Source organism: Patiria miniata, unplaced genomic scaffold, assembly GCF_015706575.1.
Source record: "Patiria miniata isolate m_02_andy unplaced genomic scaffold, ASM1570657v1 HiC_scaffold_22, whole genome shotgun sequence".
NCBI classification, from domain to species: Eukaryota; Metazoa; Echinodermata; class Asteroidea; order Valvatida; family Asterinidae; genus Patiria; species Patiria miniata.
In genome coordinates, this window is record NW_024037061.1 from 15670963 (window position 1) to 15688009 (window position 17047).

General features: G+C 40.2%; 1 protein-coding gene across 2 annotated transcripts in view; it reads right to left on the reverse strand.

The window, feature by feature from the left end:
- Nucleotides 1–17047, reverse strand: part of LOC119730399 (histamine H2 receptor-like) — a 56682-nt gene that overhangs the window by 15560 nt on the left and 24075 nt on the right. The window contains exons 1-4 of one of the 2 annotated variants that reach the window (XM_038203273.1): nt 15951–16692; nt 8913–10057; nt 8482–8505; nt 6556–6586 (exon numbers count right to left, since the gene is read on the reverse strand). In XM_038203273.1, coding sequence (XP_038059201.1) covers nt 6556–6586; nt 8482–8505; nt 8913–9975 — 1118 coding nt within the window. In that variant the 5' untranslated portion in view covers nt 9976–10057; nt 15951–16692. Of the gene's footprint in view, nt 1–6555; nt 6587–8481; nt 8506–8912; nt 10058–15950; nt 16693–17047 lie in introns of those variants that run through there. The other variant, XM_038203274.1, reaches the window with a different exon arrangement.

A 17047-nucleotide genomic window follows, 5' to 3' on the forward strand; every position in this document is an offset into this window, starting at 1 on the left:
TGCAATGTTATACAAATAATGAATGTTTGTGAGTGCAATGGTAAGAATAATTTCATGACGTGACAGATGAAATGTTCCATTCCACGAGGCGAAGCCGAGTGCAATGGAAATTTCATCTGTCACCGAATGAAATTATTCTTTCCATTGCACGAACGTGAAACATTCATTATTTGTTTTATATAACACCTGAATAAATCCTTGTCATCTGATTGGTTGACTTTTAATAGCCAATTTATTCAGGTTCAAAACTGCTGAAAAGTTCGACAAATTCATCAAGTTTATATAAATGCAAACTGTTCAACAGGTTGAGAACAATCATATTCAATTTATCTCGATTTGAAACAGCGCCACCCCCAGCAGCAGTGACACCCTGCAATGGAAGTTCTATTCACCGTGCAACAGAACTTCCATCGCACTGTGTGCTGCGCGCCACGCGCGCCGTGCGTTGGTATGAATAATTCAATGACATGTGATCAACGATCCACCAATTAGATGACGGGGATTTATTCAGGTGTTGTATAAAACTGTTTATGCAATCCTTAAAAGTACACCTTTGTGTCCCATATCACCTATTTTCAATTTTTGTTTTGCCATTTGCAAGGGGTATTTTGGTGCCTTTTTGGTTTTTACAACGTACGCTAATGCAAATTTCCATATTCATGCTTAATTGTGATGTCATTCCGGACAGAAATTTCAACTTTACAGTTATTTCAGCACAAAAAAGTTGATAAAATTTTGGATATTTTGCTGTTGTGAATTTTCTTTTCTTTGGTGATTTGTTGTTGTGTCAGTACACTGCAGTAACCAATGAGCAAACTGTTCTTACAAATGTTGTCAATTAGCAATGTTTGGGGTTCACAATTTCAACAGAAAACCCCTAAACTGCACAGTGTCTTCCTGAAATGACATCACAGCAACAGTGCCCTCAGTTGTCCGGAAAAAGCATGGACAATCTTAAATGGTTTAAATCATATAAATCACAAAAAATCCTAATTAACTCCCTTTGACACCATCTGCACACCTAAACAACATTTATGAACAAATTTTGGAATATTCCTGAACATGCATGGGTCTCGTCATTCCTGTAAATTGAGCTATAAAAAGATCAATTACTATGATTGCCCAAATCCCCATAAAAAGCCCAAATGGACGCCAAACAATTGTTTGATTTGTTGTGGGAGCATTGATTCAAAATGCCGAGGTTCGGTAAAGTCAATATAAATGATTGCCAGGACAAAGCTGCTCAGCCAATGTGGCGCCATTACAAATGCCGGCTATGCGCGCCCACTACAAGTACAACCCTTGCTTTATGCTACGACAGAGCCTTTTCACATCAAATTGAATACGTGATGGCTGAGTACCGAGAACCACTTTTGTTTACGATGATGCGACATCTGGGACCTGGATGTTTGTACCCTTGGAGTGAGGACAGAATGGCATTAGCAGGGACAGCGGCTGTTAAACTGCAAATGTGCGATTTCTGTGTTACAGTGTTTGTGCATCTCAAGGGATTTCCTTGGTTAATAAGGAGGCTGGCGCGCTGTATGAAGTGGCCACATGATCTTGTGCAGCAATGGATCTAACCGAAACATTGTGTAGGATTGGGGAAAGGACAGGGCATAACTCTGAACCGTTAGGGGGGGGGGGGGAGAGACCCACGTGTTGCACAGAGAGGGGTAAAACTTTTTACATCTTGACGTTTTCTTCTGTATTCTGGGGCACCTTTCAGCAGATTTCATGTGTGACATTTTTGATTTGATGAAACTTTTAGCCCTTTATCGACTTTTTTTTCATTTGTTTTAAGTTCCACTAATTTTGTTTTAGATTTCATCATTGCCAAGAGAAATAAGCTTCAATGTATTTTCAAGAAAATAAATCAGGTTCATTTAATCTTTTTTGTGATGATTCAAAAAAAACGAAACGAAACAAAGTTTTGAAGTCATTTAGTACATGTAAGGCATTTTTTTCCCCTTCCTGAAGGCTAGCTTCTCAATAAAACTGACAAATGTGTTAGACCTTGAATACACGTAATAGCGCAAACGAAAGGACATGCCCAAATTCTTCAGGTATCTGGAGAAAATTTGAATCGAGTGAACTAAAACCCATATGTGACCCGCTCAAAAAAAAAAGGGTATTAATGGCGCTATGCATTATCGTATATGGCCCGCTCAAGGTTGAGAGGGTGAACATTTCGTCAAAATGTGATTTTCATTTTTCGTCATGAATGACATCTTATTACCTATTACCTTTATCACAGAAATGTAGATTTCGATGAATAAAGTGAAAAAAAACCCTATAACTGTGAGTGTATCGTGCCCACATCTACAACAGAACCAGCTATTTCAACACCTGGCTTCTCAGTTGTGTAATTCGAACTCCAAGGAAGTAATTAATATGCAAATACCTCATACCGTATCTCCAGAACGGGATTATATACCAAATGAAAGCTTACGTTGCGGGCTTTCCAACCATAACTCCATTTCACTTGTTTGCTACATAATACCCTCTTTTATAGTGCGGGTCACACATTACATCAAGCCAAATGTGCCTGCACTGTTGCCTGGTTGATAACATCATGGAATCATTATTGTTTCATGGTCAAGTATGATCGTCATTATCACTCAACTCACATGGGAGGCCATTTACACAGGAAAAAAAAGACATCCGTTTCACCACAGAGAAGGATCTTAAAAGGATAGTTCATGGTCAAATTAGTCACTAGGCAGTGATGAGAAAGGGGAAGTAGAAGCAGGAAAAACAAGCCAAAGACAACACGCCTTCATGAAGAGAACTATCAAGTCTAGCTTCACAAAGGTTCATATTAATATCAGGGGAAAAAAATAGGTTTCAATCTTTTCAAATAGATGTCAGCCAGTTTTACATGAGCATATTTTCAGTCCGTTTCATCATGGGCATCGCGAGGGGATGCGCAAGGGGGCCCCCCTTCCCCCGGAAAAGCACACACACCAAAAAAAAAAAAAAATCAGGGGAAAAAAATAGGTTTCAATCTTTTCAAATAGATGTCAGCCAGTTTTACATGAGCATATTTTCAGTCCGTTTCATCATGGGCATCGCGAGGGGATGCGCAAGGGGGCCCCCCTTCCCCCGGAAAAGCACACACACCAAAAAAAAAAAAAAAATCAGGGAAAAAAAAGGGGCAAAACAAAAAGTAAAAGAGGCGCAGAGTCATTTGGCTGTTAATTTAATGGGTTAGGGAGGGGCCAAAGGTCCCTTGCCACCTTCAAAAATGATAAATTGAGAATATGCTCGAAAAGTACAGGGATTTGAGGGGAAAATGTGCATTGCCCCCCCTCTAGAAAAAATCCTGGCGATGCCCATGCGTTTAATTTTTGTTGTGCTGTTAGGCAACAAATTAAGCAACTACATGTAACTAGTGAAACATCACAAAATGTAGTAAGTCAACGCAGCATCTAAGGCAAGAAACACTCTCCCTACACCCCCATGAATTCAGGATCTCCAAAAGTGTACAGTCTAACGAATGGTTAACAGAAGCAGCTGCATCTCTTAAAAAAATATTATGTTGCAATGTATTTCTACAACTTTTTAACACCAATTTATGTGGTTCTTTTCTGTTACATCTAGATACAAAATTAATTACAGTAGTGGAGCAAGAAGCATCGTAGTTATGACAGATCATGCGCTATATGTACATGTTGAGTAATAAAACATTATGATTGCTTTGAGGAATTGGGGGGCTGGGGCGTGTGGGGGAGACGTTGGTGGGGGGGGGGGCGTTAGGGGGAGGGAGGGTGAAAGTTGTAAATGATTGAAAACAATCTCTGGTATACCCCATACCTTATTAACTATTAACTTCACCTAACAGTAACATATTTTAGCAACAGTCACTTAAATATATAGCAGCAGTTTTGATTTTCCAAGCTATGTGTGAAATTTCAATAATTGCAGTCACCATATGTAAGCATTAAAGATATAAAGTTGAAGCTGCGACATGTCCTTGCCACAGATAACACCAACCAATGATTTGCCACCACTTTTTGCACAGGTTGCTGCATGCATGCCGTTTGCTTGTGAATGATTTTTCAGGCAATTTGCATGTCACCTTTTACTTTGGAAAAGCATGCAAATGGGTCATTCTTTAAATTTGGGGTCCACATTTTTGCCTGTCCTTGTGACATCTGACATCTATGATTTTATAATTCTGATGCACTCCTTAATGCAGTCGTCCTCCAAGAGTGACTATGAATAGCAAACTATACACTGTACCTACCAACAAATAAAATATTGTTGGAAGTCATTGTCAATGATCCTTGGATGGAAATTATCAAGTTCGGAGGTAACATGGACAGGAAAAATGTCCCACTTTGGACCCTACATTTATAGAATGACAATAGGATGGAACTCTGGGGAAAGCAAAAGTCCAGATGATAAGACTACAAGCAATGCAGGAAATTTTCCCAAGCTAAATGACCCGTAAGATTAAAAACGATACTGCTTTGATTAAACATGTGCTTTCTTATGGAAACCAGGTGGAGATGATGTCCTTTTGTCTCCACCTGGCTTCCTTAAGACAGTACATCAGGGTTCGACCTAAACTTTTTGGTTCACTAGCCAGCCGGGCTACTGAAACAGCCTCTTAACTAGCCCGCGGGCCTTTTCACTGGCCCACATTTTTTTTCTTATCTCAAAAATACAAAATGGCATATTTTCTGGCTCAAAATTTTGTCAGTGTTTTTGATTAACAGATCTAATAATTTAACCCTTCAAAACAGTTGATAAAATTAGACACAAATTGATGGGTTTTCTTTCTGAATTCAATGATTTTATTTCTTCCTGTACGTTCATCTTTGCCGTATCCCAATAATTTTTCACTCGCCACCCGGACTAGTTAAGGAACAGTTTGACTAGCCCGCCGCTGTTTTGACTACGTGTAGCATTTGGCTAGCTACCGCTAATTTTGAACCCTGCAGTACATGTATTTTTGAACCCTGCAGTACATGTATTTCAAATAAAAGTGTGACAAAAGCACATCTCAGGTCTATTGTACATAAAAAAAGCTACATTTCCAATGATATTGCTCTTTTACAATGACATTTAAGCTCGACAATTGGAGAGGATTAATTCATTCCAGCTATGTATGCACTGCTATCTCTCTAGAAGCGATGAAACTGAAGTTATGTACAGTGTACCGATGTTGTTGTCTAATCACTTAAGTTTGAGTCTTGAGTCAGAGTTTTGAGTCACTTGGGTCAATTAAGTCCGAGTCCATGTCTCCAGTCATGTGGGTCAAGTCCGAGTCACAAGTCATCTGATTCAAATTCGAGTCCAAATCACATTGGTATGAAGTGGATGTACTGGTATACGATGGACATGGCCACATATGCAATAATAGTGATGCATTGTAGCGGGAAATACACGGTATGAGCTCAAACACCATTAGTGGCGCGGTACAGTTTGTGTGCTTAAAGGGCCGTGAAATGTAATTGCTTTTAATGCAATCCTTGAAAAGACACGTTTGTGGCCCAATAAGCCCTATTTTTAATTTTAATTTTACCATTTTCAAGGTTATTTGGGTAATTCCAATTTCCATATTCATGAGCAACAGTGTGATGTCTTTTCAGGCCGAAGCCTCCATATTACAGGTATTTCAGCACCAAAAGTTGCCAGAGTTTTGGATATTTCGCTGGCATTTATAAATCTTCTTTTCTTTGGTGATTCATTGTTGTGTCAGTACATGGCAGTAAGCCAATGAGCAATTTTTTCTCACAAAAGTTTTCAATGAGCAAATTTTGGGTTTAAAATGTGAACAGAAACCCCTAAAGTGAACAGTGTCTTCCTGAAATGACATCACAGCAACAGTGCCCTCAGTTGTCCGAAAAAGCATGGACAATTTTAAATGTTTAATACAAGTGCACTTTTCAATAACACTAACCAAAAAGGGATGTCAAACAGTTTTCATACATTTAATAAGAGCAGAAAGTTGCATAAAATATGTTCCTTAGAAAGATTCACTTCATGAACCCTTTAACCTTCGAAGTAACGTTTAACCTTCTTAAGCGCTGCTTAAACATTACTTCGGAAAATGTAAACAATAATGTTTTTAAAAAGGTTTTTTTTTTTGGTAACAAAAATATGTGACTCGCGAGTCATGAGTCACTGTGTCAAGTCCGAGTCATGATGGTCGAGTCTGAGTCCAAGATGCCGATGCGACTCAAGTCGAGTCCGAGTCATGGAAATAGCGACTTGAGACGGACTCGGGTCCCACAACACTGCAACGTACATTGTACACTGCTAATTCTGGAGAATGAGGATGATCATTCATTATGCACGTACCTAACCTGTGATGAAAGCACTAGCTATAAACCTACATGTACACATACCACAGATGCAACTATCATTACTACACATATTTTTTGCAAGCCAAAGCCATGACCAGGACCATTCCATCTTACAGTACCGATACCTTTCAGGCCTCTCAAGAAGCGAGCATTCACTTACAGCATCATTTGCTAGCAGGAAATAGAGGACAAAGCTGACATGAGCGAGCAATTGGCAAAACAGTACGGACAAACTTACCTACTCAGCCTCAAGGCAATGGAGGAGCTGTCTATTGTTTTTCCAGAAAATAATGCAAATGAAACCAGCAAATAAAACAACAGAAACCAGCAAAGGGGGGGGGGACGTTACCTTTGAGTGGTTCTCCACCCTTTCAAATCTCCAAAATGTTGTTCGGGGTAAGATCTTTTGAAGTTTTTGCTCTTTAAACACGAGATAATAACTTTAAGGTCCAGAGTCCAACCAGATGAAGTCTTAAGTCATCACAAGGCAATCACAAGTCATTACCCAACCCTCTAGGCCCTTTTGGCTAGGAGCCATCCTCAATCCTGCAAAATCCTCAGATTGCCACCATGTAAAAATTGGATTCAGCCTCAATCCTCCAAACTCATCAGTTATTTCTTGATTTTGTTTCAGTGGAGGAGTGAATATTGCCTTCTCAATCCTCCAACAATCACTGTTATTGGGTTGAGGCAGTGCCGATGACATTCAGAAGCAGTGAGGATGATATCGAGCATAATGCAGGGCTCAATTAGGCCTAGACACACTGGTTAGCACTGTATCGATAGGCCTATTACTCGATTATTCCATATTTCATCTTAACAGTTTTGAAATAATGTGACAGAGCTGCTCAACTCTAATAATTGGCAAATTATGAGCAAAAAAATTGAATGATTTGGTCTGTTTGAGTGCAATTTGTTGGCTTTTGAGTAGAATTCCACCAGACTCATATTTATTTATCCCAAGACGGTAGACATTTTTTTTGGGCAAAGAATCTTCCTGAATATTCTAAACTTCACAAGTGCAGGGAGACATAAGACCTTTGTTCTGATTCTTTTTTTAAGGGGTATATGAAAGTCCCATGTTCAAGAAATATTGCCTGGGCTCTGCCTTAGTTGATCTTGGAACATCCTTCCAAACCTCCTGAGGAATTTTTTGAAGGATCTAAGAGGGTCAAGGTTAAATTTTCTTGCAAATTAATGTACCAGAACAAATGTTTCTGACAGTCTTCTTGACAGTAAACATCCATCAAGGCCAAGCTGCCTTGGCAGCTGCTTTGCCAACTTCATCAATGTAATCTCAAGGTATCTCATAAATTATGTCACTCTGCCTTAAAATGCCAATCCACCCTTGCGATTAACATTGCTTCATGTGTGATTTGTATTGATGATAATGTATGGATAGAAACACCAAACATTGCTTGGGCAAGCGCTAAGGTTCTGGGGTTTTTTTTCTCGTGCAAATTGTGAGGGAATTGGGAAGGCTGGGAAGGGATGTGTGGCTCAAGCAGTGAGCACTGTACTGGCACCACATTTTTTTTCCATAAACAGGTGAAAACACTATTATTTCACATATCGGTACGACAAAAATGTACATGCAGTTCACAATAATTAATTTTTTTATCAGTAACTCAATTCCAAAAAAAGCAGGGGAAGTGATAAGTATAATTTGAGATTATTTTCTTGAACTGAGCATGTACCGGTATTTTTCTGGCTGAATTAGAGCTCAGCATCATAAAAAAATTTCAATCTGTTTTTTTTTTTTTTTTTTACATCAATACATATATGTATTGCCAAAGCACTTTAAGAAGGTAAAAAAGTAAAGTCTGTCACGAGCCAGCGTTTATCTCCGGTTTCAGTAGCATGAAACGACTGAGAATTTTTCTATTCCCCCTGGATGGGATGATAGTCCATCGCAGGTTACTCCCCAGCTAATGCTGGTACCCATTTATACTCCTGGGTGGAGAGAGGCAAGTAGGGATGAAGTGCCTTGCCCAAGGACACAACATATGGCCAGCGGCTGGATTTGAACCCCTGACCCTCTGATCATGAGTCACAACCCTAACCACTAGTCCATACTATATGAAGGTAGTGGTTAAAAAAGCCGGCATTTCTTAAACTATTCAGTGCATTAAAACAAAGTTGAGAGAAAGTGGTAATAGCTTACCTCCATTGTATGCTGTTCCAGTGTCTAAAAAAGTAAGGAGGGAAATTTTTTTAATGTAAGTTCTTTTTATAAATGTATGTACTTATAAGCTTAAGCATTCAAGTCTGAGGGAAATTTTCATTTTGGAGGCTGAACATGCGAGCAAAAATGCAGTTCCTGGATTTTATAACTAGTACAAGTCACAGATTTTTGTACCTGAAAATTCACAAACGTAATTCGCAAAATATGTCAGTTCAAACCTTTTGAATTTACATTACCACGATGCAAATCTCATCTTATGAAAAACTGAAAACCCATTCTATATGTTTTGGTCATGAGTTACTGCCATTTGAAAACTAAATCATTCAGATTCAAATTGTTGCAAAAGCAGTTTGGTCAAGACACACAAAAAAAGACTCCAGTTTGACACATTTTGCTTAATTGAAGCTTACCTGAAATGAGGCCGCCTTTTGTATCGCAACAGAAGATCTTCTTGAAAGCCTTTCGGTACGACTTAGCCCTCCACGCGTAGATGATGGGATTCAGGGCCGAGTTGGTGTAACCGCTCCAGTAAGCGACAACGTTCAGAATGGTGGGGATTCGATGAAAGCCCAGGGAGAACCCCAAGCATGAGTACACAAAGTAAGGCGTCCAGCAAATGAAGAACGCGACGAAAACGATGAAGAGGGTGATGGTGATGCGTTTCTGCTGGTGGAAAATCTTGTCCTCCGTCATGTTGGTGTGGCTGCGAAGCCGCCGGCTGTATTTGCGAATCGTGTTGAAAATGACACTGTAGGCAATGATGAGACATGTCAGAGGGATGACAATGCCGACCAGAGGAACGTAAAATCCGATTAATTTCTCAGAGATTTTTTCTGGGTACTTGGGCCCGCACTGGGAGGTTCCAGGTTTGTAGACGTTCTCGGTGAGCCCAATCAATGGGCCGATGGCACAGGTGAGACCGATGAACCAGGCGAAGGCGACCATGCAGATAGCACGACGCAGGTTGACAAGGCGTCTCAACGGCAAGACGAGTGAGGAGAACTTGTGCAGGGCGATCGCCATCAGCCCATGGGTGGAGGCCACTAGGAACAAGGCCTCAAAGAAGGCGTTGGCATTGCAGAGCGCTGGGCCAAAAGTCCAGTCGCCCTGGATGACAGTCAGAAGCGAGAAGGGCATGCAGAGAACCGAGACTCCGAGGTCCGCGCAGGCCAGGTTGGTGATGAACAAGTTGGTCTTGCTCCGCATCCCTTTAAAGAAGACGATAGTCAGGATGATGAGGGAGTTGCCGATGATGCTGATCACCATGATGACTGACAGTATCACGGCTAAAACAATAACGATGGGCAGGTCCCAGTACGGTGGCTGTAGTCCTGGAGCCTCCTTGGTAGAATTAGTGGCATTGGCAGGGTCCCAATTTGTAAAATCTAAGATGTTAAAAGTACCAGTCGTGTCCATTGTGGAACTGCCCGACACTGCCATAATATAGACAGTTTCGGTGTCTACCTGACTCATAAGAAGTCAGACACTTTTCTCAGAAGGCGTTTTTCCCTCTAAGTTTAAGACACTGGAGGCAAGATCACTTTCAATCCATTTTCTAAAGAAAAGAAAAGGGCAAAATGAAAACAAAATGTTGTATTATTTATGTCTGTTTCAAGAACTGTAGCTACATTTGAAATGAATGCATGTTGATCATTTTGTAAATCTAGGATTCAAAATGTGGATTCAAAGAGTGTCCCCGTATCATTTGTACTTGATAATTTGCCATTCAAGTATCAATGAGAATGACTTCCAATGATTTCTGTAAAAATTTGTTGGTTACTTTGTTATTCATAATCCCTGTAGGAGGACAAATGCATTAAGGAGTGCATCAGAATTATAAAATCATAGATGTCAGATGTAACGGGGACAGGAAAAAGTGGACTCCAAATTTATAGAATGACCAACAAATTACGCATGCAGTACTGGTAGGTAGCCTTATGCTGAAAGTTAGACAAATTTATCAATTAATTATGAAAAAAAAGAAAAATTAAAAAATTGATGGCAGAAATGGACTTCAGTCTCATTACTTTAATGACAAATGAACGAAACGTGACTTCGTCGTCCAAATTCTGGCTCACTGATTCTAAAATATATCCATTGATAATCCTGTATCACTGCACTAGATGTAAGTGCACGTACCTGGTACCGGTACATACGTGTAATCTTAATGAGTCATGACTGCACGCATCATCCAGGTGATTTTCAGCAAACAGGTTGTCATGAAGAAAACCCATTATAGTCTCCCATAGCTACAGCACATTTACTGAGCCAGCTTCATGAGGGATGAATTGAAAGCTGGGAATTGTGGACATTTTACAATCAGGAAATCTTTCTCTCCCACGCCAGCTCATTATTATAATTGCTGGAACATGGTAGTGCAGGCAGATCAAGTGTATTCTTAAGTCTGACCCCCTACGATGTATATTTACACATATTTTGCATTAAGTTACATTAAAAGATTAATATCTACTAGCTAACCTCAGAATAGTTTTGTTGCTCGTTTTTTCTTTCTGTTTAACTCCTTACACTACTGCTGGGCAAGTAACTCAATTACTTTAGTACTCGCGAGTAGTTTATACTAGTTACTAGTTGTTCTGCTCGTGGTTTTTCATCTACTCGAGTACTCGCCCTACAGTGGCCGTTCTACGGGGGGGGCTAGGGGGGCTTTAGCCCCTACAAAATTTTGTCTAGCCCCCCAAAAAAAATTCCATAAAAAAAAAAATTAAGGCCCCCCCCCCCCCCACCTATTGATTTTCGGAGGCCTAAGTGTCTGGAGAAAATAACCGGTCTGCATTTCAGCACACCTACCTGAAAAAATGTCTGGATCCACCCTGCTAGCCTCCCCCCCAAAAAAATATGGGCTCTAGAACCGCGCCTGTCGCCCTAATGCGAGTAGAAGCAGCTACTCGCGAGTAGCAATTGCGGGTTTAGGGTTCACAGCTTAATACGTCCCCTGCAAACAGGGAATCACTCCCTCCACCTCTCTCTCCCTGGGATTACAATCGTCAAAAAAAATAACTCAAGTAAATGACCCAAAACGTCGCACAGTAAGGATATCTCAGTGCTGAAGAATGTGGCCCGACGTGCATGTTAGTTGCTAGTAGTTATTTTCCATCATGTGCAAGCCTAGTACTCAACTTCTCACGAGTAATTTCATTGCGAGTACCCCAGTAACATGCATCCACTTCTCGCCCAGGCCTGTACAAAGCTTCTCAATAAAAATATCTATTTCAACAAATCAACTTTCTAGAAATGTTTGCTGTTGTCTCAATAGCCTGGCAAACATACCCTGCAAGACCAAAGTGCAGTGGTTCCGCCATTTATTAAACCAAACTAAAAATACTCCTTCATCACTAAATTCTTTGAGCGAATGCCATTTGAGAAGCCTTTGGCATACAGGGCTCACTTTAGGAAGAAATTGAGCTTTTGATCCTTCGACCCCTTGATCGTCTAGCCATAATCCAACCAAAAAGGAAATCTGTCACAAACACATCCAAAGCATGTCACTTTCCATTGCCCAATGCCTCCATTTGTTATTTCCAAAGTTTCCCCCCAGAGGAGCAACAAGCAGTGTTCCATGTTATTACATTTTGCAGTCGCCATCTGTCTTCGTTAGGCATTAATATCCAGAAATTTATGAAGGTGGGGGAGGGATGGAAGGGTGGGTGGAAGCACTAATACTAAAATGAACCTCACTAAATTATTTGGGGGCTAATAATTTGTTCCAAAGACCGTGAGCGTCAGGTGTACGTTTCACATTTTGACGAATTTTCGTAACCTTTCCAAATTATGTATGTAACCATTGATGCCAAAATGACTTATGGGATCCTCTTTTACATGTACACGTTTTACTGCCTTCGCCTTCGCTCTCGTTGTTTTTTATGACATTTTAATCCTGGCCATATTCTTGAAAATGCCATGAAGCCATTTCTGACCGAATATGCCACAAATTGAGCCCCGAGGATAAATTTTTAATTATATAATCAGCTACAGTCGTTAAGCCCAGTTCATACTTCACACGAAAGCAATTTTGTGCAAAGTGCAATTCATGTCGTCACCAATGGTGGACGCACTTCGAACGTATTGTTAGCGTCACGATTTCGCTTCGCCTTCGTGTGAAGTATGAACCGGGCTTTAGAATGAGCATTCCGAGCCCTTCATTTTTAAACACCAGTCAGTTTGACATTTTAGGCCTAATAAATCGCCTGGCAGAGTGGCATGACACGCGCTTACGCCCTTACACGTGAACATGTAATCACCAAAAAGGTTCCAGCAAAAGGGCATGTATCCAGAAAACCGCCGCTATTTTAATGAAATTTACAATTTTCATCACCACAAATTGTTCCAAAAAAGTATGATTTATACGTGTGACAAATTTAAAATTCGTACAATTTATAATACGCGTGGGAGAACAATGGATTCATAATATGCGTAGGGGGACACTGGAGCCTTTCAATGCAATTTTCTTGAAGCGATTTGTCACGTCAGAATGCTCATATGCCCTTCTGCCAGGCACCCAACGAAATAGGGGCCTATTCAGGTGAAATGTTGACAATTTCAATTGACTTGGAATTTCAATTGATTTGTACTTTTTTTCAGGCAGTCAACTCCCTACTGTCTAAGTTTTACTAAGTACAAAGTACTAGGCCAAGCCTGCAATAGACCATCAATCACACTGCTTCCAATGCATGCTTTAGGCCTGCAGGCCTAAGCCCATACTCTATCAATATTTATAGTCAAACCAGGCCTGGCCTGCAGTACCAAGTCCCCCAAAACCCACCCAAAAGGCGGAAGATAATGTAAACCATTTGCAAACATTAAAATCGAAACTAGTAAATATTATGAAATAGCTTTTTGGCATGTGCTTGGTATGCTAGCTACATTCATGCAAATATGCATTTTTTTGGTGGGTTTTTTTCCATGACACAGCTGGCACTCAGATTTGCCCTGGTCCTGTGCCCGACTAAAGTTTCGACGCACGACGGATTCAGTGAGCAGCACTTTAAACGCTGCAAATCAACAGCATTTTTTCATGTTTTTTCCAGCTCCAATGGACACAAAACATAGAACAGGTCAGTGGAATGATGTCTTTGATAGATCAGTGACGGCCATTTTCTGAGCTGGCACCAGGCTTACTTCAGTCGCCCAGGTAACTCCGGACTCCTCCAACCAATAGGAAGATGCGCACGTGCCTCGTCTTTAAGAACGCGTGCGGCCTGCGCCTGTGTGGGGTGCCACACGAGAAATGGCTTCTAATTTAGTTCGGCGAACTGCAGTTCAAGTTACGAGCCCTTAGCTTGGTCCATTTCATGAAATTAAAATAAAGGCAAATGGTATTAATTACTAACAGATCAGATTCAGAAGGTGAAGTTATAGACGCATAGAATCCTCAGGAACAATAATTGATTGCAATTAGATACATAAAAAAATGTACGCAATAAATGTATGATTCAAGTCCATTGGGCAAGTCCCACAAGATACATACATGTACATACACACAAAAACTTCATAGAACCAACAAGGCGTGTTCAATTTTCTGCATCACTTATCTAAATTTTTCCTTCATTTCCTCTTGGCTTTTGGTCCGAGTCTACCAGTTAGTCTCCACATTTTTTTTTGGGGGGGGGGGGGATTCTGGAGCCATTCCTTTCATCCGAATCTACCCACCTCTGTAAACAATTCTTTTCCCAAAAGACCAAAACAATGTTGCTCAAGGCAGATTTCCAGTAAAGCCAGTATACAATTGCTCCTTTGGAATTTCTGGTTCACAAATCAAGGATCAATTGTGCCAATTTCTTCTCCTTGTACCGGAAATGTGACGTTCTTTTTCATGGAAAGAGGTTAATGACAGAACATTAAATCCTTGAACTACTTTTTTTGGGTATGTTTTACATCTTTGAACAGGATAGGATGTGGGAACTTGGAAACTGGTTACATGGACGGAAGCAAATGGGCAAAAGTGGCTTTTGTGTAGTAGTGTTGCTTTATTTACGGGTATATACGGTAGTACCAGGGAACCCTATTGAAGTACATACATGTAAAACACAGGTACCCGGTACCCGTAAAATTCAAATCCCAGAAGTTGTCTGAAGGGCTTTATGGCTCTACAGTGTCGCACATTAAAACGCACATAAACTTGAAATCTGTTTTGGTTTTCCGTGTAGCCTGGTTTTCGTTTTGAAAATTCCCCACAAATGGCATTCAAAACCTTTCTTTTTCATTGTCTGAGAAGTTACTAAGTGAAATTTTTAAAGATGCATGGTAACGGGTAGCTGATCTCATACTGAATCTGGAACCGGTTCCTGACATCCAGTTCCCGACATCAGCGGCTGAGTACTCGATTACTCAGTTACTCAGTTACTCAGGTACTCGGGTACCCGGTTCTGATGCATACTCCCATTCTTTTCTAATATTATTTTCTCGTATCATCATCATCATCATCATCAGTCTCCAAATTCAGCTATGGGACGTTGAGCCACCCACGCCAACCGATCAGTCGAGATGCATGAGCCACAGGGCAGGGGCCGCGTGGTCGTGACCAACCAGGATCAGGCTTGACTCCTGTAGATGCATCATCAATTTCAATTTTGAAATATTAGAAAAAAGGCCATCTGCAATTTCGATATCAGAGGGAACTTGATTTTTGGATGATATTACTTTAATAACGAAGCCTAGCTGCACGCTATTTTTTTGTGGTGTGTTTTCTTCATATTCAGAATAGGGCATTTCCATTTTAAAACTATATTTTTAATTGAACTGAATGGCATTTGATGCAAATACTGGTAAATTAAATCTCCATGACTGAAAAGTTACAAAAGAAACAGACAAACATCGCCACCATCATTTCACTATCAAGACTCGATTTGTTCCTCATATTAAAAACACAAAATCTGACCAAAAAAAATAATGTTTCAGACTCAAATTAGCAAAATCTCATTTGAGTGCCTGTGTGTAATATCTGGTTCTCAACCAGGTGAATAGCTTAAAAGCAAGCTCTGTAAAAAAAAAAAAAAATTACAATAACATTCATAACTTCTGAAAGCACTGGATCAATTGCAGTAATTCATTTTTGCATTTGAGTGGTAGAACATGCTCGTTTAATACAAGTTTCATTGAATCAAATTTAATTGCTCTTTATATGGGGAAAATCATTAATCCAGGTCACTTTCTTTTTGACTCACTCACCCTGTATTGAAAGAAATCCCGCTTTTGCCAGGAATAATAGAACATTACGTTCACAGGTACCGCTAGAGTCCACAATGTAGACACATAGAGATTGTCTTTTTCTCAAATGTACAAAATCAACACCTCTGCAAGCAGGCTTCACGCTGATGTGTTCCGCTTTCAATTCTCAATGCAAACCATTAAATTACCAAGGTTTTCCAAATGAACAATTGAAATTAACAAAAGGCAAAACAGCAAAACCAAATCCTATCATGAACACTTACCGAGATGCGAGTGCTGTGAATTGACCGGATGAATGAGACACCGAGATACGAGTGCTCTGAAATAACCGGTTGAATGAGACGGGAACAGAAAGTCCACACTTCAATCAAAAGCCCTCCACTTCACAATGACGGCCCACCTCTGCCAATACCCGGATACGAGTGCAGCGGACTTAACCAATTCACTGAATGAGACTATTACCAGTTCCGTCGGCCACAAAACAGAAACCACCTCTGGCAATAACCAGCATGACACAACTGGTGGATGCATACAGTGCAATGTACCACACTGATCATGGAGCTATAATGCACTGATCAACACAAAACTGTGCGCAATCTCTTGAGTACATCTGAACTCCAGTATATCGTCTGATCATGCGCGGAATCGAGTACCGAGTAAACCGTTACTCAGAATTCCGTAATTAAAATGTATACGCATGGTAAACCAATTAGCCGTGGCAGTAAAAAACAACTATCATCAATTTTCAAGTGGACACTAGTGCAATGATGTAAGTTGAGGGTTTCTCTTCACAACAAGAATCTGGCCAATGTGCAACGTGGGTGAGCGAGCTCGTGCAGTGAGGCATGAAAGTGAACAGGACTTTTACAACTTCTTAAGAGTACTTGAGATTAGACCAGGGATGAAAATAGAGGCCGAACAAACAGTCTTAGCTTGTGAAGGCAACCATAAATTAAGAGAGGAACTACCAGTACTAGTCTATAGTCACACACTGACACTGCTGATCTCTGTACTTTTCAACAAGGACCACAGAGTTGTTCAAGTACACGTATTATGTAAAACTTCCTTTGCATGTTTCCTCTTTCCTGATAAGACGTCAGGATTTTAGACGTAAATTACGGACCTGTCTGATATGATGTCAAGATGAAGTGATCTTCATGATGTCATGAGGTTATTTTATTTATTTGGCCATTAGGACACATGGATCATTGCCAGTACTGCTATTTTCTCATTAAAAAAAGTACATATGTACATGATTTGAATGTATCTCAATTGAACTGAACAATTTTAATATGTGCATAATGTAGCATTAATTCACAATGCAGTGGTGCTAGGCCAAATTTTTTTAAATTGTTTTTTG